The sequence below is a fragment of the Pelecanus crispus genome, chromosome 26 (assembly GCF_030463565.1).
Source record: "Pelecanus crispus isolate bPelCri1 chromosome 26, bPelCri1.pri, whole genome shotgun sequence".
Taxonomy (NCBI): Eukaryota; Metazoa; Chordata; class Aves; order Pelecaniformes; family Pelecanidae; genus Pelecanus; species Pelecanus crispus.
The window spans coordinates 2096808-2120216 of NC_134668.1; the positions used below are offsets into that span (position 1 = coordinate 2096808).

The window sequence follows — 23409 nt, forward strand, 5'->3', positions numbered from 1 at the left end:
TCTGATTATTTCTCAGACTAGTCATGAAAGATCTGTGCTAAATCTTTACTCTGCTAAAACCATTTTTTTCCAACGACATGCTCATTTGTTCACATATGGCTAGGTTTTTTGGGTTTTTTTTGTTTGGTTTTTTTAATCTAACACAAACAATAAACCATGAGGGCTTATAGCAAAATGAGAATGTTAAAACACAGCATTTCCCCCACTCAATAGGCAAAGACACCCCTCTGGTATTCATCAGGACACAGATGCCAAATGCTACTTGCATACGGTAGCTTTGTACAGACAGTAGCCTCAGATAGCTGTAGACATAAGCAACACCATGTACAGAAAGGAAGTTGTGCCTACTGATGCTGTCAATACTGTCATCACACCCTGGCGTCTTTTCTACTCTGCTAAGCTCCTGCTCCCCGCTTCCCCTTTTTCAACCAACTCAATATTCCGAAATTCTTAAGGAAAAAAACATCGTGATGGTGCAACTCCAACAAATGCTAGCAAGTTCCATCAAAACTAACTAAACTCTCGATCCGAATTTCCCTTATGCAATGGACAACTCCAGCTTTATTAATACAATCTGAACTTGAAGCAATTTTTCTGTTCATACCCATCTCCTACCTATTCGAGCATTGGCAAATACATCAGCTAGTGACCCACTGGTCCCTTTGCCTTCTCCATGGGAAAGTGTAGAAGATGCTGATGAAGATGTGGATGACCCCTGAATAGATCGGTTGATCCAAGACTCAGCATTCTGTAAGCTCTGATACAATGCAGCAGAAAGAGCAGCTTGGCGCCTTAGCGACCCCTCATCCTCGGATGCGGAAGACGTGTCTGTGTGGAAGCAGAAAAGAAAATCTAGCTGCTTAGGGAAAAGCACATTGCACTGAACATGCTCTCTTTCCAATTCACATATCAACGGCACAGGCTTGTAATACGAAGATCTTTTTTCCACAGGCTGTGTCAAACAAGGTTACGCTGGCCAAAACAGAAGGTAAAGCAGCAGACATCTCCGATGTGAACACATTTACCCCTGGTGTTTTGCCCCCGTTAAAAGCACACAAAAGATTCACCTCCTCAGCCACGTATCCTTCCCCTGGGTTCTCCAAGTTTATTAACTTATCTCTCATTACTTTTCCATTCACATTCTATAATATCAGATGCTGTATTGCCTAACTTTGGTAATTCTGAAATGGAAAGCGAGGGGTCAGTATCATTGTCAAGAACTGAAAATTCACAGGAACAAAGCAGAATGCAGGCACTGGGAGACAAATGTGCCAAGGCCACACGCAGAAGATGCTTTTGTCTGGTATTCTAAATGGGTCCCTTTCAATTGCAGAAAACAAACAAAAAACCCAACCCCAAACCAAAACAAAACAGAGAAAACTACAACAAGGAACTGCATCCTGCATTTCTGAGAGAACAGATACCTTGCCTGTCCTAAAGCTGTGAACTAATTATTTATTTATCATGAAGAAAGATATCAAGTTATGAGTGCTTAAGTTGTACAGCGCTACATTATAAACATTCAGCTAGGCTTTGGCCCAAAATCTGGGTGTTCTTCAGAGTGATTGCCTGCCTATACTCCAGTTGTAAATCAAACTCTTAAATCACGTTCTACCTACTTGCCAAAGTAGAATGCAGTTACGAGCTGAAGAAAAAGGCTGATTCTTTGTCTGTGTAGGACCCACAGCTCAGCATGTGCTGCGGTCCTGGACAAGTTAGTACAGAGCTGAGACCCAAGCAGACACCAGGAACATGCACTGGCCCCCAGGAGAAAGGAAAAGAAAAAAGGAAGGATGAAGAAAAAAGGAGGTAAAAGAATAGGTATGAGTGAAGTGGCCTAGCAGAGGAGTTTGAGATATGAATTCACAATGAGATAGGAATTCATAACATTCAGATGACTTCATCAATCCAAATGACTGTGATGCTTCTGCACAATGAAAGACAACATAAAAGTCACTGCCGAAAATTACACATATTCATTTTTAAGCCAGTGCATATAGCTGCTTGAAAACAGAGAGGTTTATTAATTTCTGATGCACGTACACCATGTTATCTGAGGTATTTTGCCGCAGCCATTACATGGGAGGGGTTAGGAAGGAAAAGTCCTGCAAGTCATGGAATCCCACAGGACGCCCTCCAAGGTCCTTGCCCAGAAACGTGTATCGCTGCAAATCCTTTTCCTGTATGTTGAGTATTAAACCTTAACAAAATCAAAATGTGAATTATGCAACCGAAATAGGTGTGAGGGAAGCAAAAGATGAAGCCTCAGTCCAGACAGCCTACTCAGCTCTTGCCAATTGATTCTTTAAAAGCTCCCGGAAGAGGAATCATTTTCACAGCCCTAACAGCAGCTCCGTGAAAACAAGCAGCTGCTCAAATGTAGCAAGAGAGCTACAGGAGTAACAGACTACCTACAAACGCGCTGAAGAGTTTGACTATTTTGACAATTGCAGCCTCTTGATTTGGAAACTGTTACTAATGCGTACCTTAACATCCACACAGACACCCACACTGTAAGAACCTAACCTGGGGGAGTGCAGGCATCGGCTGGAGACTGAACAAACGTAGACCGTCTTTTCGTTGGCATGGGCAGGGCCATCTTCTGTTCTTTGTGTTTGGCCAGTGCTGCTTGAACTGCTTCCGTGTGGATGTCTACAAAATGGAAGTTCAGATACTCAGTTTTGCAACAGTAGAGGAGGAATTAAAAACACACAAGGCTTACACATGTGCAACTATTGCTAGCCATCTATATTTATGCAACTCTCCATTTTACAGTACCTTTCCAAACAACTACATTTTGCCTTCTCATGAGTAACATCTTTTTAAAAAAAACAAAAAAATCAGGGAAACTAACTGAGGTTTCTAAAGTTAGCAAGCTATATAGCAGGGCCAGTTTTTTTAGTCTGGAATCTTCTGGATTAGTCATTATATTCTGGTGTCTCTAGCAACTTTTATAGAAACCCCAACCCCATCAGATTGTTTCCCTCAACCAAAGATTATCCTAAAATACGTTTGTGCATAATTTAAAATACGCACTTAAGCTAACAGTGTGTACAGCCCCAGGTGCAACACTGGTCTATAAACTGACAAATTCTGAGCCAGTTGTCTGATGTTCAAACCTTATGTTCAAAAACCTGAATGGATGCAGATTTCATGTAAATCTTGAAAGTTGCTAACTGCGGCTGTAAATGCATGCTTGATTAGTAACTGAAACAGGCTAGGACGTGAGGCTTCCATCCCCCCACAAACGTCCAGAACTCTTTAAAGGAAGACTCATCACTTGTGATGAGAAGACAACTGATTAAAAAACTGCTATGACAAGGGAGAGCTCATCTACATGAATTTCTCAGATTATTGTATTTTAATTATGCTTTTCCAAAACCCAGAAAACTAGGCTCTTCTAATGCTTTATGAAATGGTGGTATATGCTAGCAGTGTTACTGGAGAAGAAGTATTTGATAGACTTTATTTGCCCCTGTTGAGAAGAAAACTTCAATCTTGTTAATGCAAAGTGAAAAACAAAACCAGGTGGAAACAAAAAATAGGTGCTGCCACCTTCTCCTTGCCTTAAGCAGAGAAGGAAATCAGCAGGGTGCTGTCAGCCTCTTTGGAAATACTTTAAGCGCAGATAGAGAAAGCCAGCTCTCATTCTCCAAGCTCCTAGAGCAGATATACACAGCAATCACCAGTTCCAGGAACAAATTATTACCTGTCACTTCACTGAATCTGGTTACCTACAGACGTGATTAAAATAGGTTTTCCATCCTGTGAATGACTTGCATTGAATAGTTGCATTCAAGCCAGAAAATCAAGGTGGCAAAAAGTTGTTTGCTTTTTCTACTTAGCATTCTTTTTGATTCAGCAGCAAGTCTGATGTTTCTTTATACAGAACCACCAAGGTAGGACTTTCCATCAGTGGACAAATAGTAAGCTTGACTCCTTGAGAGGACACGGTACGTTCTTCCTCACTAACAGAAATCCCAGGTGAACCCCTGCTCCTGCCCTTACCAGATCGATAGCGTTCATCTCTGGCTCCCCCTGAGCGAGCTCGGTGAAATTTGGATGAGGATGATGATGTTGATGCTGCGGCTGGAGTTGCAGATGGAACGGGCATCTGAGTTCTGGATTCCTTCTGTAATGCTGGATCAACCCCTGGAAAACAGTCCACAAGTCTCTGAGAGCAGGAAATAAAAGTAGCCTTTTTTGACCATACTTTTCTCTTTTACCATATAATCACCCCCACACACACTTTTATTTGTAGTGAAGTGGCTCTAATTAGTATATTAATACATCTGTCCAATTGTACCCTAATCAGTTAACATACACCTGTCCCTTCTTTGACCTTACTCTTAAGAGTTCTTTCCAGCTTTTTTCTTTTTAAGGAGTTGTTAGGGACTTGAAGAGACAATTTACAGCAAATCTGAAGCAGGTGACATAATACACAATTCCACATAATTCAAGTAACCTATTAGTGATAAAGGGAGATGAAGTCACCTTTAAAGAATTCATTACAAAATACAAAAGCAAAGGTGATAAGATTCAGATAAATCTTGATAAATGAAATAGTAGATAAGGCAGCTAAGTCCTACACTTCCACTCACTTAATAGGGCCATTTGCAATGAACGTCAATGTTTTGTGATTTAGCATCTGTACGGTTTGCTCCCTATTTTGCCATGTTTTCAGTGGGAGCAGGACGGCACCATACTCTCGTTATTGCATTAAGACGGAAGAGAATTAGCAGTTTAACTCGTGGTAAAGCGATGTATGTAAACTGCTTTTAGAGAGCAGTCATTTACACCAGCCTCCTCGTAGACACCACTACTATGGGCACAACGAGTAAAGGGGTTTGACTGCTGCGGTAAGTCATTATCCCAAAATCAGTTTGAGTTGTAAAGAGCAGCAAACCCAGAGAAAAATATGTTGAGAAGCCGGGTTTGTTACTCAGTGTTCCACTGACCACTGTGCGTTACTGACAGGAAAACCAGTAACACACCAGCGGCAAGAGCCTTTGCTGTTCACATTAATTACAAAACCGAGCAGGCTCCAGCTGTCCAGGTTCTGGTTCCTTTCAGCATGTCAAGAAATGAGTAGCTTCATCATCCTGGAAAGTTTGTTCCTCCCATGAATACAAGGAGCTAAATAGATAATCTGATAAGAAATTATCATTTTACGTAATTCAGCAAGGGACGCTAGGAATTGTGGCTACTGGAGTTTCAATTCTAAAACGAATTGTGCGTCAGTGGGAACTTTTTAAAAACTAAAGGTCATATAGCTGTAATTACCTTCAGGTTGTCACCCGAAGTCATGCAAAAAGAAGAGCAGCTGTGTCACCTAAATATGCGCTGCTTATGAATTCTCACAAACTACCAAAGGATTAGAGAAATGAAGAGGAAACCACAAATCCTGGAATCCAATTCCAGTTATACCACTTTCTTAGTGTGTGGTTTTAGGTAAACAACTTAAGGCAAGCGCCTCAAGCTCAGGGAGCTTACAATACCAGCAAATCACACCTAACTAGTTACAGAAATCTTCAACCATCTCCTATACCTTCCAACATCCTACAGAGCAGAATATTAATTGAACGTTACACCAAACTAACCATCCGCTTAGCCCAGCATTATATGCTTTGGAAAAAATTCCAGAATACGGGGGCAATGCACTCCTGGAAGAATTTCTCTCTCAAGCCCTAGCATTACTATTTGGCCTGGGAACCTTTTCAAAACTTTTCACCTCTTACTCAAATTTTTAGTAGTTCCGTTTGCAAAATCAACAGTCAATGGAAGCAAGCTACCGAGCTTAAGTATTAATGATTCTTTAAACCACCATGCCAAAAAATCAGAACTTTTATTTCTAGTTAAAAAGAACGTACCCTGCTAGCCAGAAATTCTCAATCCATATTAGGGGGACAAACAACTATTCCCCATTTTCACTGGTATTTTTTGGATATCATAACATAGAGCACACAGTTCTGTATTCGCTTATCAAAACATAACCATCACCTCTACAAAGATGCCAGCAGCACAAAAAGTAGAATGGAAAAGGGAAAGAGACTTCTGTGGTTTCAGTGCAGGATCTGCTAATCGGAAGACCTGGACTTCAGAGCAAGATTTTCAATTCAAAGTCTCAGTTTACCCACATCCAAAAGAAACAGTGTTTGTGTCCCCTTCCTGTCATTCTGTAACGCGTTTCACTGAGAACTAGTTGAGCACCTTTGTAGCCTTCATCATGTGCCTTCATCAAAAACGAGAGTTTTATTTCCACCCAAAGACAACTTCCCAGACTGAGAAGAAAAGCTTAATGCCTTCTGATCATTCGAGTATTTACGAATTCAAGTACCCACTAGATGTCAGCAGCAGATTTAACACTATTTTAAATGAATTATTAAATTCATATTCAGTTCCCTCTCATAAGCCTTGCAAAAGCATCGCATCTGCTCCGCGGGGCATCACAAGGCAAACATGACGTTCCATTTGCAAAGGGATCAAACGTGTCTGTAAGTGACATGACACACCAAGAGCAAGCTCTTTGTTTAAATACTTTGCTATGACATAATAACATGTTACAGTAGCCTAACAAAGCATTCAAGCACACACGAGGGAAAAAGTATACAGCTACAGTAAATCGCAAACGGTTCTACAACAAAGAGCATAAGTGAGCTAAGCCTGGCAGGTGATAGGTGACTTACGTAGCATTCCCTTTAGAATAATCCTGCTATAGCTGCAGTTTCTGCTGGCAGGATCCGAATCCAGAGACATGAAAAATAAATTATTTTAGATTTGTTTTTGAAGGATGCTATGGATTTTTAAATTGTCCTTAGTTTTTAAGCAGAATTGACTGCTTCCGATCCCTGCATTTTGCTGAAGAGGTTCAATGATTCAGAGATTTTTTTTCATAAAAAGATTTTTAGATTAAAAGAATCATTATAAACAACATGTATGATCAACAAGGATAGATGTTTACATTAACAATAAGGACAGTAAGTGCTAGATTCAGCTGACAGAAGCAAAGCAGCAGGCAAACGTGTTATTCTCCCGTTTTACATACAGAATTGAACAGAAGTGCTAGCGTTGGACTGGCTATTCCTTAAAACGAGATTATTTTTTTCAAGCTACATGCCTGTAAAAACCACGTGAATAAACTCGAGCATCCTGGGTGTACAAGTCAGCCCCAGGAGCACTTCCCCAAGAGCCCCCAAGAGCACACAGGGGACCGCCTCGCCCAGCAGCGGGCACGGCTGCGTAAGCTTAGCGTGATCCCTGCTGTCTCCCAGCACGGAGAACTCACCAGATTAGGAGATCCGGAGACTTTTGCAGGTGTTACTAGCTAGACAGATCTTAATTCTGCCTTGTACAAGACATGAAGGAAGAATTTGGGTGCTCCATTGTTTTAGTCCTAGATATTATTTCAAAGATGGAGAAATATATTTCCTAGCATCAAGTGATAAGCTTTATTTGAAATGACGATACCCCTCAGACTGAAAAAGGAAGAAAATAATTCCCCATTTGTGGTAGCTGCAAGTCAGATCTTGTAAACTGGTGAAACTCTCTAAACAACACTAAGCTGGGGCGCGTGTGCATGATTTACAGGTTTAGACAAAGCTGTTCTGTCGCTGGTTACAATTCCACATTAGCTCCCATTTGAAATAACATGATGCTGAAAGACGGGGGAGGGGGAAGAAAAAAAAAATAAGCAAAACTTAACAGTAGAGTTCTGCTGGCTTACTGGCAGTCCATGACACACAGGGTGGCAGGAAGAACTCTCTGAGACAGGAAATACATGACAGCCCACTCCGAAAGCAAAGAAGAAATGCTTCTTTTCCAAAGCGCCACAATTTCAAAGAAATGAAACCCTAAAGTAACAGAATCTACAGTGTTCCCACCTTGTGCTATCCATGAATAACATGAAGCAGAAAAAACAACAAAACATCCATTAACAGCTAAAATTCACAGATCAATTAAACCAGCTTCAAATGTTATCAATCTCAACAGGTTTATAAGCATATTACTCCTGTCTTCCAACACCTTTCCCTGTGGTACTGCATACAAAAACCACCGGATCACATCCATCTTACCTTTTCAATAAAAACAGTAACTACTTCAATGTTCTCTTTGCTTGTTTAAAATTTTTAATTTTTTTCTGTTTTTTCATCATCATGAAAACAGAAAATAGGAGCAAGAGCACTCTAGCAGTTACATAAAAAGGTTCTGACAGTGAATCAGTGCTTAATGAATATAATTGCCTTTACACATTAGCAGAGGAACCGAATGCATTATCTTAAATAGCAAGAAAACGTACTCTGCCAACAGTCTATGTGCAAGGGCTGCTAATTTTGGCAGAAGGCATTCCTGCGTCTGCATTGTTTGAGCTAAAGAGTTGTAAATGCTTTTGCAGATTTGCAGCAACTAGCACGGCCAGGAGCTCTTTCCCTAGGCAGAAGTTTGCCTGTAGTCTGCAGCAAAAGGGCAGTGGAGCTGGGGAGGGGTCTGGAGCACAGGGCTGGTGGGGGGCAGCTGGGGGTGTTCAGCCTGGAGAGAGGAGGCTGAGGGGAGACCTCATCGCTCTCTCCAACTGCCTGAAAGGAGGGGGCAGGGAGGGGGTCTTGGTCTCTTCTCCCAAGGAACCAGCGATAGGATGAGAGGAAATGGGCTCAAGCTGTGTCAGGGGAGGTTTAGATTGGATATTGGGAAAAATTTCTTCATGGAAAGAGTGGTCAAGCGTTGGAACAGGCTGCCCAGAGAGGTGGGGGAGTCCCCAGCTCTGGAGGGGTTCAAAAAACGGGCAGAGGTGGCACTTGGGGACATGGTTTAGTGGGCATGGGGGTGTTGGGTTGATGGTTGGGCTGCTGATCTTAGAGATCCTTTCCAACCTTAGTGATTCCTGGTTTTTACTTTCATTAAAAAATAATCCAGCCCCCAAGCCAGGAAACATGAAATTGCTACTCTACCCTTAACTGGTTTAGTGTGGACTTGGTAGTGTTAGGTTAATGGTTGGACTGGATGATCTCAAAGGGCTTTTCCAACCTAAACGATTCCATGATTTTAAAAACTAGTTTCAAGAGGTGGTGAGTTACTATACCGTCTCTTAGTAGCAGAGCAGTTCACCTGTCCACCCAGAAAGCATTTTTTCAAAATAGCAAAAATAGCATTGTATCGCATCTTTTAAAACAGGCATAAAAATATTCAGCCCTAACAAATGACTGAGGGTGACTTGAGAATGTCAGCGTTGCTCCAAGAAAAGCAACATCTCAAAGCACTGAGACTGCAGTCCGTTTCAGAAGGGAACTTACGGTTAGCTAGTTATACACATTCAGAAAGACACTAAGGATGAGATGACAGCAGGGCGGCCTTTCTTTATTTTCGCGGGTGGTTAGTCAGTAGTGTAGCACGGAATAAGCATGCCTGTCCTGCCTGTTTTGGTTCAGGCAACAGTGAAATCAGCAGCATTACTCCACACGCGCAACCTGGGAAGCTGCTCCAAATGCTTTCTTCAAAGCCTTCTGCGCAGCAGCCGGCACATAACAGGGGAGCAGCAACTCTGGTATCACAGCCCCATCACCTCTGTACGTCCCATTTACAAAAATGGATGCTGCACCAGGAAAACTTGTATCTTTAGGTAATTAACATTGTTGCCTTAACTCCAAAATAATGAGGCAAGCTCCCAGAGGCAATGTGAACGGAGCACAGATCTAGCAATAAGAATCTCCCAAATTATAATGCTGACATGCCCTGACATGTCATCACACCTACCTTCATCTCACTGCACATCTCTGAAATGGAGACGATACATTAGCTAAGATCAGGAAGGTGCTTTGAGAAATGTAACGCACTAAATGCCAGGAGTAAATATTTTTTTTGTTGGTGTGTTATGGACTAAATTAATTTTCTCCTCATTAACAAGGCGAGCTGATTTTGAATCCCTCATGCGTGACTTCAACAGGATTTTTACAACAGGAGATTCCTAGATGTAGGGGCAGCTGGATATAAGATAATATATAAAAAGCTGGAGGGTTGAGCCAGAACAGCAGTCAAAATGCTATCTTAATTGGTGACCTCCTATCAGCCTGCGTCTCTTCCTGAACTTTGGCTCATTCTGCAGCTTTCAAAAGCACAACAATTAAAATAGCAGGGCCACAGTCTTGCCAAACGCTTTTTTTTTTTTTTTTTCTTCTCCCCTCCTAATTAAACCACATTTTCTGAAACAAAGCAAACGTGTGCAAAGTGACAGGCACGAGGGGCACGAGATCACGTCACAGATGAAGAGCAACTCGCAGAGCTTCAGCCTCCACCGGACTCCAGGACAAAAGCCAGTCTGCCAAGACGGATCCGAAAGGAGCCCACGTGTCCTTCTGAGGCTCGAGATCCCCGCTGGTATACAGGTTGGGCTGAGAGACTGTAAAACCTGCTCAACAAATAGCTACTTACAAAGACCATAAACAGGGATTAGTCATGTGTATTACTTTTTGGTTTCTTTAAATAACAGAAACAGATTGGATACAAAGGTAGCAACCAAGCTGCCAGAGATTCCTATCGCATCCTGGTCAGGGAGGCAGTTCTTGGTGCTCAGAGAGCTGTTGGTAACAAAATCTCAAATTTGAAGGCTAAACCCCGATTTTTGCTCGCCTGGCTACCTCCAGTACGTCAGCTCAGACAGAATACGCTGTTCTTTTGTGCATAAAGCACCCACTACGGCAGTCAGTCTCAGGCACGAGAACGGGCACCAGCTTTGCTTGAATGCGCAAACAAAGCAAAGTTGGGAAACAGCCGGGATGGAGGAGAGCAGGAATGCAACCGTCAAGTGCTTCGGAGTGGCAGAGTCGAGAAGCTCCCACAAGACAGCGGCAGAGCCCTTTCATGTTCCTCAATTGCCTGGAGTGAACTGCTGTAATTTCAGCAGAAAAAACCCTATACAATCTTTCCCCAATGGATGCAGTGCTGACGGTCAATAAATGCACTTTTAGCCTTCACACTTTCATTTTTCTGGCAGTAGTTCAGTCTCAGTAAATTACAGTAAGTCCAGTCATGACTGCCTGTCATACCCATTCACTCCCCAAACTGCTAAGAGCCAGACACATTAGTTTTTAATGGTTAAGCATCTCAGCATATCAGTAGTGCAATTATTTTGGGTAAGCATCCCCATAATAATTATTAGGCATACTTTCAGCCGTGTCCTTCAGTTTACAATTATATATAATTACCCTACATACAATCAGCTCTACTGCTAAGGATCTTTGAACCAAAAGAAACAGACGTAAACGAAGTACATGAATTCAGCTACTCTGGTAAAATAAACCAACAAATTATGACAATTCAAATGTTTCTCCAGCAAGGAATTAAGATGGCTGAAAGAAGGACGCAGTACAGACCAGCTCTGCAGTTAAGCCATTTTTAACAAGGTTTCAAGAACGATTCTTGAGGACTTCACACTTCATGATTGATTCAAGGCCCCTGAGTTCTCAGCTGACAAGGGAGTAGGACGCAACTTATGTACGTGAGAGATAAAGACAGGGCGTACAAAGTGTTGAAGTACTCAGCGCTCCTCAGAGACCCAAACAGCTCTGGAACTACCAGGAATGCCTGGAGTTCAAGATGAACAAGTGACCTAGAGGCAAAATACTGCCCATGACTTCACGGCATCCACGCAACCTCCACAGCGTAATTATTAGATAGCTAAGGAAACGCATCTGAAACAGAATAGTTCAGAGCTGGCAAATGAAATTTCAGCGCTCCTCTCCACAGCCATTCCACGGATCCCTTTAATGTCAAGGCTATGCAAAATCCTTATGCCAGCTGAAACAAGTACCTACCTTGGGTTTGTGGAACGTACGGAGCCAGAAGCTTTGCTCTCTTCTTCTCATACCCCTTTTGTGTGATGTCCCCTAAAATCAAGGAAAGAAAACTCGTTTAACCATGTCCTCATTTTTCAGTTTGAGGTCTGTTGGCTTTTCTTTTCAGTGACATGAAGGTTTCACCTGAACACGGCAATGCATATGCTGAAGAAAATGTGAAACCAAATAAATGCGAGCACGTTATGATTTCAAAGCCTCCATATTACAGAACTTCTGTAGTTTCCCTTGGGATCAGAGATATACACTACACACTATTTAAATGCAGTCATTTGAATCAGAACAGCTATCTAAACGGAATATCAAAGCAAAGAAAACCTAAAAAGGGAAACTCAGAGTGCATGAAAATATTCTGTAACCACAAAACCAACTTAGGCTAACAAAATGAAATAATTCCCAAACAACAGGGCAAAGGGAAAGTGCAAATTCAGAGCCTCATCTTAAACTAATCAAACTGAGAACAGCTTTTAGGAAATAAAGCAAGCCCACTGCAGGAGCTGTTTAGGGCACCTCCGAAAAGTGAGGCAAGGATGAACAGAGTCAACTTCTAGACCACTGCCCAGCAAGCACACCCTATGATCCCGAAAGCCAGACTTTTAACCACGTCTATTTGGTATTCAGTGGAAGCAAGCTAGGGGGTTGCGGTTTTTTTAACACGGCAGTAGCTGCAATTCCACTGTTTGGCTACTGGCAGAAGCATGCAGAAGATGGATGCTTGAGCTCCACAGAAGCAAAAACTCCAGAAGACAACAAGTATTAGTAAACTTTTCCCTTTTTTAAAAAAGCTAATCTGTCTGATCCTGGAGATGTACCATCTGGCTGCTGTCTTTGTTTTAAATTCTCACATTACATCAGAACCACAAGAAAGACGGAAACCTTGAAGGGATTAAAGCAAAAAGCCCTGCAGCATTTCAAGCCTTTTTGTAGCCTGACCTGCACTTGTAACCTCTTATCTCTTGGTGCCGAAAGATTGAAAGCAAACACATAGCAATAAGAAAACAGAATTATTTGGTATTACTTCTCAAGCAAAAATTAAGCCCACGTTTGTATTACAAGAAGAAACCGGTGATTGCAAACAGCATGTTTTCTTTCTGTGAGCCTGGTTATTGCAAGGCACCAGTATTAGACATGGAGCAGCACAGGCCACTGCATCTGCTGCCTTCCAGCAGCCTTCCGCCAGACACTTCCAGCCGGATCTGGAGGCCACAGCAGAAAAGGTGATTAGAGGGTTTAGGCTCTAAGCCTCCCAACGCAACCAGCGTCTCTGCTAAAACATTCCAGCCAACAGGCCATTTTGGTTATAAAGGCGATTTTGCAGCACTGACATGCTTGGAAAGGGAATGGATTTCACTCCTTTGCGCTGCACAGTCAAACGCCTAGACTAAGACTTTCGAAGCTGGAATGGGTACTTACGCTGCTTAGCGGAGGGTGCGCATTTGCACACAAAATTTTCTCTCGCCCCTCTAGCACTGTGTTTGAGTCAGGCCCCAACAAGACCAAACAAATCCAACAGCTGAAAATTAGAATGTCCATGAAGCACTGAAATGCCAACCAAAGCGTTAATTTTAATGCTTGATTGCAATACAGAGTTCAGTTAAATTAATCCAGCTCACAAGAAAGGTATGCTGCCAGTGTAAGAAAGTACACCTTCAAAAAAGAGCTAGACAAAGACCGTACACCAAAAGGATAACATTTTGATCCACTGCATGAGCTACAAAATCCACCAGCTTTTCTGAGATTGGCCTCTCCGTTTTCGGAGGCGGTTTTAATTCCGCACATGTTCATTTGGGTAGCAAATAGACCAGGGTGACTGCCACTTCAGGAAAAACCAACCTGCGCACAAAGGGGAGGGATTTTTCCTTATAAGCCAACCCACAGATTTGTTTGTAGCTTGTTATTTTGTGATTAATTTCTCCACAAGATTTAATTGGACTCTTGACATTGCTGGTTACACACTACATATAATGAAACATTTGCCACAGAAAATTGTTTGAATTACTAAGGAACACCAGTACATTATGAACAAATAGCAGCACTCAATTTAAGTATCACATTCTGTTTTACGTACTGGGAAGCAAAGAATTCTCTCTAAGCACTTGCTCCACACTAATATCCTACCAATAAACCAACCTATCCTCACATGAATGCAAGGCTTATGGTTCACAGATTTGCATTTGGAAATTTGAAGTTGAGGTGAGATACTACTGAAAAACAAGAAGGTAACTCAGGCCAAAATACTATTTGCAACCTTAACTACCACACGATGCAGATCATTTACATTATTGCTTGGAAAAAAGGATTGTCCGGGCATAAGCTAACAAAAACATAAAAAGCCTAATGCTGTTTGGCAAGAGCAGGAAAGTTCCAACTAGCAAAATTCAAGCAACAGAAATAAGGGTGATAAATGCCTGGGACTTCCCTGCAGCACTGTGTCTTCCCACTGCTGAATTTCCAAGCAGAGTTTGGTTAAAAAAAAAAACAAAACCCACAAACACAAAACCCAAACCCAGCCCCAAGTAACCATGATTTCGACAAACAGGCTCACAGTCTCAGGCACCTGCCTACAGGATTAGACAGTGTTAACGCTTACATTTTTAGACCACTGAAGTGGAACTAGGCAGTAGGGACTGGAAAGGTTAGAAGAAACAGATAAATTAGAGTTCTTTATTTAAGCATAGTCATCCATGCAGGTTAGAAACAGAATGCTATGATCTGAAATAAAGCTCCAGCAAGACACGGGGACTAAGGCTCTTTGGAAAAAAAGCTTGTGTGTAGGCACGGGTGACAGGTGTAAAGTCATCGCAATAAAATTACCGTCCAATTACTACAACCACAATAGTTATGCCCAAATTGACATCTCAAGTCTTGGAAGCAAGTGTCCCTTTAATACGCTGCACGACTGGAATGAATTTATTGTATAAAGCCTCTTCTCTCTGGTCACACATGGTCCAAATTTGGTATCAATCCACTGAGACAGAAACCAAAGATTCACTAAGAGAGAAACTTTCTTTCACCCTATTCCTTTTCTGCTGATCTACAGGAAATGGAAATGGCTAGATCCGAACATAAATGCGGACTTCCTCACCAAATATCATAAATTACAGCAACAGGAAGAGAACCAAGACAATAGGACTGCAATCTCAAGAACCATTCACTCCTACCACATAAACCTGGTAAATCATCAACCCGCTTCCATAAATTCACCACTTTGTGACATTTGGTGTGCTAAATTCTTCCCGCTAGCTGAAAAAACAACCCAAGAACCGCAACCCCTCTCTACACAGATGCAAGACACAGAACTACAAAGAAAACATTAGCAAAGCAAATGAGAGCTGACAATTTAGCTTTAAAATGGTGCTAGTGTTTGTTCATTCCTCGGAAAGAAATTACAAACAAAAACACTTACTGCTGAGACATTCTTTTGGCCCTCTCCCAGCTACAACTGTTCCTGTTCAGTTGTAGTCTATATTTATCTATATCCTAAGCTAGCCATGGTTGTGCCTCCACATGCCGAGGAGGCCCTGCTCAGGAAATGGGATTCTTGTCAGAAGAAGGCAAAGCTTCAGCTCCTTCTCAGCCAAGACCCTTCTGCCATAAACAACCATAAGATTCTTGTATGCTGTGATCTTTCCTAGCGTCTCAAAATGTGATGTCAGGAATCTCTGGGTGGGTTTTTTTGTTGTTGTTGGGTTTGTTGTTTTTTTTTTTTTTTTTTTAAAAAGGAGGTTGTAGTGAGGGGGGTGTTGGTCTCTTCTCCCAAGTAGTCAGCGATAGGACGAGAGGCAATGGGCTCAAGCTGCGCCAGGGGAGGTTTAGGTTGGAAATTAGGAAAAATTTCTTTACGGAAAGGGTGGTCAAGAATTGGAACAGGCTGCCCAGAGAGGTGGTGGAGTCCCCATCCCTGGAAGTGTTCAAAAAACGGGCAGAGGTGGCACTTGGGGACATGGTTTAGTCTGGTCTACCCTTGATTGGTTTAGAGTAGACTTGGTAGTGTAAGTTAATGGTTGGACTGGATGATCTTAAAGGTCTTTTCCAACCTAAACGATTTGATGATTCTATGACACATGAGAGTGAGCTAAGCTGCTGATCACCAATACAGTGGAGGAACATGCTCTCCTTGACACTTCTGCTGCAGTGACGGCAACCATCAGCTCAGGCGCGGTGATGTCTGCACCCCCCACAGGTAACCGGTATGCTAGAACAGACTGAAGTGTAAACACAGCCCTCCACCACCACAACCCAGTTCATCAGCACCACACACTACCATTTGCCTCACTATGCTACCCAAACTCATTTTTCCACCCCAAGCAATGCAAAGCTCTGCTACCGCCTGCACTACTCACAAAGGTTAACTCATCCCAACAGACGAGGAATTTTCTCCTGCAGAGCCACCAGCTCAGTTTTCCTGCTCCTTCGCAGAGCATTTGATGGACCAGCCCCAGCCAGCTCCACGGAACAGGCTCTCTGGCAGGACGCCGGCACTACCATCGCACTGCTTCGGTAACTCCTCATCTTGCTATATATCACAATACTGTTCCCCTCTTTTAACCCTCTCGTCCATTTAATCTTTTCACTCTTCTGACAGTTTTAAAAGAAGAATTTAAAGAAAGCCTACTTTTCAAGACACAGCAGGTCTTGCAAATACACAAGAGATGCCCTCCTGTGGATTCAGAGTAGGAAAGAACTCTAGATTTATGGTTTGCAGAAACAAGACAAGTTTGACCAAGGAGCAACAATTTTCCCTCACTTGGAACACCTGGATAATAATCCTGACTGCAGACACCTCCGTGATGAAATCCAAGAGGCCCTGCTCGTTTGCAATTAAGGAAGCGTACATCTGAGAAACAGAATTCCCTAGAAAAATGCAAAAAATGGGTTCTGAAATTCCTTTTTCATATGATTCTCCTAATTTCTTGAGAGGAAATTAGAACTGATCCTCACCATGCAAATCCAGTCTGGATGTTCTGACCATTGAGAGTGCAAGAGAAAAGACAAACTCAGCAGTGACAGAAAACAGAGGGGTACGGGCTTCCACAGAGAAGTCCAGTGAACTACAACCGATCGGCCTAGATGTTACACCTATATTCAAATCATGCAACAGGGAAGCCTGAAACTTCAGGAGTCACACCGCCCTGTGACGCCAGGCTGCTTTTTAGCAATTAGAGTTGATGATCTATTCTGAACAGTGGTGCTCAATCAGTGCAAGGTGGTAACACCAGCTAATCCTGCTACGCTCAGACAATACTCCTCTTTCAACATCCTTGCTCCCCTTCCCCCCATGGAATGAGAACACTGAATCATTTACTGTCTAACAAAACCATAATTACTACAGTGGAGAAATTAAGGAAAAGGATCACGTAGTGCACAGCATCTCCCCAACAAAGCCTCCAAACACTTGACTGTATCAAGCAAAAGATTCAAATTTGAAAGCACTTTGTATGCATTTTTAAAAAATGTGTTGTATGCTTTTACAAAAAAAAAAAGTTGAAGTTTCTAGCAGCTTATGTTAACAGAGAATCCTGGAAATTAGCCCCCAAACACAGATAGCTACTCTGTTTAACAGCAAATACTGTAACAAGATTATAACAAAAATAAGGACATAAATTCTATTATCACCACTGCATCTGCTTTTCAGGTCTCATCCCTATAGATGACCTTGATGACTCTGCCTTTCTTGCCTACTCCCCCTGCTTGATCTCCAGGCGCATATGACAGGCAATGCCTCCCTGTAGTTTTATCATCTCAAACTTACGCTGAAAGAAAACAACAGAAAGCCTGGTTTTGCAGAGCTTGATTTTGGATTTCCTGTCCTTGACCAAACTGGAGATACTGAAACCCAGAAGTGTAGCTGAAAGTCCAAAGTGTTCTTTTGTTGCATGCCACTTCCAGATAAGGTCTTTCAAGTGTGTCTGGAAGTGTTGGGTGGCATGCTTGAGAAATCCAAAATGAGGACGGTATGCACTTCAGCACTTAAGAGTGTCTCAGCTATGGACTAGGAAGAAAACAGGTAACAAACCAATCAGTTCAGCACTTCAGTAAGAAATGTTGTCACCACTCATTTATTTATTTTGCAGCTAGATATCATCTTTCTTCCTGGCGGACTGGCAACTTCTAGACAACCCCACCCCTGATGGTTTTACCAAGGCTTGCTTAAAGCTAGGATGTCCTCAATGCCAGGCTTCAGCAACCCCAAAGACAACATTTAAACCTTTTTTCTAAGGCTGTGTGTCAAACACACTATACCTGTCTTGCACTCCTAACACTCTGGCTATAACTTCAGCACAAAAACTATGTTTGAAACAAGTTTAGACAATTGCCTCTTTCTGTTTGAGGCCAAATGACGATGCAGCTTCAAAGATTCCCCCCTCCTTCCTTCTGGTGAAGCTGTATATCAGGTTTCCTCCTTGAAGACAATACTAAGGTCTGCGAACTATACCGTCTTCCAGAAAAAAGTCACTGATTTCTTGAAAGAAATAAAGCCTTACTCACTCCATATGTTGTCCCCCCCCCAAAAGAACCCACAAAACCAACAGTAAGAAAAACAAACAGAACAGGTTTGTGCTTAGCAGTTTCCCTTTAACAGCACTATTCTGCTCCCATTAGGAACATGAATAGGCTACTGACCGAACCAGCAAGCCTTACAAAGCTGCGTTTGTTAAGCGCAAGCATTATACTGCTGCAGTTTCAGTACTGAAAGTTTCACAGACAGATCAGCTCCAGATTAATTTATACACACAGTACAAGTCCACTTGGCTCCAGCACTGTGGGGACTCTGTTCCACAGTTTCACAAATCTTTTCTAAAGGCTTATGAATGTTGCTTTACCAAATTAAAACTATTTTAGTATCAACGTTTATTATCGCAAAAGAATGTGGCATGGTCCACCCCGTGTACACGGCCATTCCCAGACCCACACTGCAGAGGTCTGGCTCTGTGTCATTTAAGGTCACAAGGTGCACTTTACTACAAGTCACTTACTACGTGCCTTAAGCCTTTTTTTGTTGCTGTTGTTGTTGTTTTACCTTTAAACAATCAATCCAACTACTGAAACTGTACCGAAGAAGCTCTTTACCTTACAACAGCATTTCAGAGTTCCAGATGACCCACTGTCCTCGATTCACCCGTCTGGGCCCATGTATTCTGAGTAGTAATCTTGGATGCCATATGTGATGCATCACCAAACCGGGTGAGCTAAGGACAGAGTTCACCTTGCTTTGTGTGTCTACGCAGGGGGTGACCAAGAAAAAGGAGGTGTCACCGGATCAACTTCAGCTGAAGACCCTCCCTTCCCCACAAAAAAAAAAAACCAGACACATATAGTAACTTATCATTACCATTTCTGCTGAAAATGGCACTACCCAGGGTCAGCAAAATGAGTTCTCAAAGGCTTCACAAGACTGGGACACTGAAAAATGCTTGGAAGCTTACCACTGTAAATAAAAGAGCCTCTTCTAGATGCACTACACTGGTGTTGATTCTTCGCTTTGCAGCAGACATAAGAGCATTCTTACACGTGGCCGCGTGCACGGTTTACACGGCATCAACGTGACCCCAGTATTCTCAGCGGTTAGTTTATTTAAAGGACTTCCCCAGGTAAGCTGCTCAAATGACCACGATGCCCAGCTTCAAGCCATACCTCTAGTTCATTTGTATGCAAGAAGTAAAAGGCCAGAAATACTTTGCCTTTCAGTCCTAACCTATGCCAAAAGGATGCACGATGCACTGGTGCATCAGCAACTCAAATCACGCTCCAAATGTGCAGTAAAAGGTAAAATGCTTTTAAAAAGGTTCCAAAAACTCTTGAAGATAACCCCTTAAAACCTTTAAATACATCACTGAATTCTGTTAACCCTGATAACCCTACTAAATACAGGCTCTGCCCACTGCCTCTAAAAAACATCTGCAAAATGCAATCACTGGAGTCAACTTTATACAAGATATTACGTTGCAAAGTGCAGCCATATAAATTTTACATGTTATCCATAAAACCAGCACATGCACATAAATAGCTTAATCCCATATACAAATAATAAATCTTGCATGTAACCCCATCCTGGGCGGGGGGGAGTCTTTTAAATAGTTACAACTTGTCATAAGGAAAAAATGCATTTTCCCTTCTGAATGCTATCAAGGGCACAAACCCAAGGATTTGTCACAAATAGGATTTTACAAAATCTGTTCAAGAGAAACGTTTTCATCTATTTTTAATACGTAGTCAATGAGAAGAATGCGAGTTTAGATGTAGGAGCGCTTAACCGTTTGTAATGCTGGTCCGGCATCAGAACAATGCATTTAAATGAGGAGAAACAGAAAGCGTCACACGTACGCAAGAACTAGCTATACTCACAGGCTGAGCCGAGTAAAGCAAGACAGCTCACAACGCCTTTAAAACAGCCAGATGAAGCGGTTCTGCCCCAAACGGTACTCTCTGCTGAGCAACCTCCTGGTCACCGGCACTCGCAGACGTTCACACGCGTGTGGTCCCCAGCACAACCGGCAGACCCAGCCCTCTGCCGCTAGGCTGAAAACAAAAGTTGCTCAGGAAATGACTCAACTTGATGCAGGAGCACCAACCCTGTGATTCAGCACTTATTCAGTAGGCAGGTACATCGCTTCCTTAAGGTAAAACTGAATTATTAGACCAGTGAGTGCCGATAACCTGCTCCTAGAAGCTGTCCGTCCAGCTACAAAGGATCGCACGCATGTAAACTCCTGCCCTATTCCAAACAGCGCGCACTTTCTCCACAAGACAGACCGGCGTGGACGGATCAGTTTCTAAATCAAGCCTGGTTTTAGCCCAGGAATAAAAATAAAACCAAAACCACACAGGTACCCAAGGAGAACTCTTGCTGCAAAACACGTAAGGCTCGCGCAGACAGCCACCCACAATTCGAAAGCCAAACGATATCTTCCCTTGGGTTCACCACAGCCTGCAGGAAGCGGCACCCAGCGACAGTCCGTGGCTCTGACAAACGCCGAGGTTGACTGAAGTCAGATGTACGAAGCTTTTACCCCACCCGCAGCCATCGGCGACACCGCGGTTCCCAGTCCGAGGTATTCAGCGAAGCCGAACAGTCCCTGGCATTTATTCCGCACCTCAGTACCAGGGGAGGACGGGCCCTCGCCAAGGCTGTTTCCCTCTCAGCTCTCGCACAGAAATCTGATCATATTTTTTCAGCATTTTTTTTTTCCAGCAGCTAACGTGGCCACACAAAAACATCAGAATATTACCACAGTGGATCCACCTGGGATAAGACTAAAATATAAGTTACTGTGGGTTTTAATCCTGCGCGCAATTCCTACCGCCTACTCTTTCATGCCTCGCGGATGCCAGTATTTAATAATTCTCTTGAAACGGGCTTCAATTTTTCTAACATAAGCCAACTGCCACAGGTACTCCTTGCTGGTAACTCTCCTCCAAATCTGATGCCATAGCCGACACCTTGCCAAACCATCCCGAAAAGCAGTTTGGATATCAGCCCACTTCAGTCCAACTGTACCTGAAGTTACTTTTCGTAATTAAATTCTAGATTCTTGAATAAGATGCAAGAATGGGAGAAGAAAGAAGTTAAGAGCAACTATTCCCCTATCTATTGATCAAACACAGCGCCGCTCACACGAAGTATTCAGGTATGGAAATAGCAACTCTGACCTTCCTTTGAACACAGCGTTAACAGAGCACTAACCTAGTTGGCATGTCATACTGCACGGCAGCACAATAATTATGTATTTCCAGATGGGAAAATGCTATTCCAAATCATAGTGTGATGAGCTCGATGATTATGCATGATGAAACAAAGAGAGATATCTTGATGAAAGCATTAGCACTTAAAAGATTATTCCCCAAACAAAAATCAGCTGAAAAAAAAAATTAGAATGAATTTTTCCAAACTAAAGAGGCGAGACATCTATTGCGACTTGTTTTCCCACATGCCTCCTGCCGTGGCTTTCCCAAAGAGGTAGTACCAACTGTGTACTCATAAGGATGTCACTCCCATTTCGCAGAAAAAAAGCAGCAGAGGAAATGATGGCTGCTCAAGAGAGCAAAAAAACATTGTTTTTCCCAAAGCACTGAAATCTGAAACACAAACCACAGTCATTTTACAGCACTAACAAGTACTTACTCTAGGGTAGTTACTATTAAACAGTATTAGTCACCATAGCAGGATTCCACTACTTAAAGTTAAAGCAATACAATTATTAATCTTTTACCCAGCCTCCAATTAGTGCGCAACACCAGTAATTTGACTTGCGGAAACTCCCACCAAATTCCAGAAGCGTACCTGACAAAAAGACAGGAAGCAGACTCAGCGAGCAGATCCCAAACTGTTCTTGGTTTTGCTAGTCATTTCTCCTAAGCCTGACTAGTGGGATCCAAAGCACTTTGTTAAATAGCCTTAAACCTGCCCTGCACGTGGTAATTTAAAATAACGCCACCTCCCTCCCAGACACAGTTCTACAAAACCAGGGCTGTATTCAAGCAAATGGGAGGCTGCTGCGTGGAGCGATACTTGCTGCGCACGAGCCCCGGAGTCTGTACCGGCTCCTCCATGCAGAGAGCAGGCCATCTTTTCCGGACTGAAGAGTACAACCCATTCAAGTTGGTTACAAGCTTGGGAAACCAGATTTAAACAGAAAGAGCAGAAGAAAAACGCACTGTACAGCGTGGCATAAGCAGCAGACTTCAGGCCCTGAGCTCAGTACCGGCTGTGTTAAGCTTTCAGCTATGTTTACATCAGCAACCATGGCTTCTTGAGGAATTTCACTGCTAAGGAAACCATGTTGGCATGTCACCAGCAAGCCTAAGAAAACCCATTATTCTGTCAGCTGCAATGCAAGAAAGATCATGCAAGGAATGACTTCTGTTCAGGGCTCTTTCGGCATGCTAAAGAAGAGGCAGTGTCTGCTTCAGAAGCACTTTGTTCAGAGGCTGGATAGCAGGATGTGGCAAGATCCTTCTTACGCGACAGCCTTCAAGCTGCGTGGAAGATCAAAATAATGGGCAAAACGTACGCTAGCAGCAAACACGAGAAGCCTCAACAATCCAGCTGCATCTTGCAAATCCCCCACAAAGTTACTGAACGTAGCTGAAGTTACTGAACGTAGGGAAAATACACACCTCTCCCATCGATTCCTCCTAATTCTGTACGCGAATAGCTCTTTAAAGAGAATGACATGCAATTTTTGGTACAACATGGCCCTCGCTCTGTCTGCCTTTAAATAGAAAAAACATGCTATTGTCATAAAGAGAAGGAATGGTCAATCTCAAATTGCTGGCCTTGTTATGCAGGATATTGCAATATCAGACAGATACTTCTGTTGTTCCAAAATGGCAAGATCCTAACGCATGGATTTTTCTTGCCTTGTATCAGTACGTCACCGCTGTCATAATACACATTCACAAAACCATGAGGACAAATATCCTTTCTATATTGACACCAGTGGACCTTGGACCTAAACAAACAGGCTTAAAAGTAAGAAAGATCTTATTCAACAAGCTGTCTCCAAAACCACAATTACTACTTACAGTGAGTTTTCCTACTGTGGCCTCTCTAAGGGCGCAATAT

General features: G+C 42.6%; 1 protein-coding gene across 2 annotated transcripts in view; it reads right to left on the minus strand.

Moving 5' to 3' along the window:
- DIP2B (disco interacting protein 2 homolog B) overlaps positions 1 to 4145 on the minus strand; it is a 30335-nt gene extending 26190 nt beyond the window's left edge. For both annotated transcript variants that reach the window (XM_075725098.1, XM_009492577.2), the window contains exons 1-3: positions 4009 to 4145; positions 2527 to 2652; positions 616 to 828 (exon numbers count right to left, since the gene is read on the minus strand). In XM_075725098.1, the coding sequence (XP_075581213.1) occupies positions 616 to 828; positions 2527 to 2652; positions 4009 to 4114 (445 nt within the window). In that variant the 5' untranslated portion in view covers positions 4115 to 4145. The remainder of the gene's footprint in view (positions 1 to 615; positions 829 to 2526; positions 2653 to 4008) is intronic.
- Positions 4146 to 23409: the final 19264 nt, after the last annotated feature.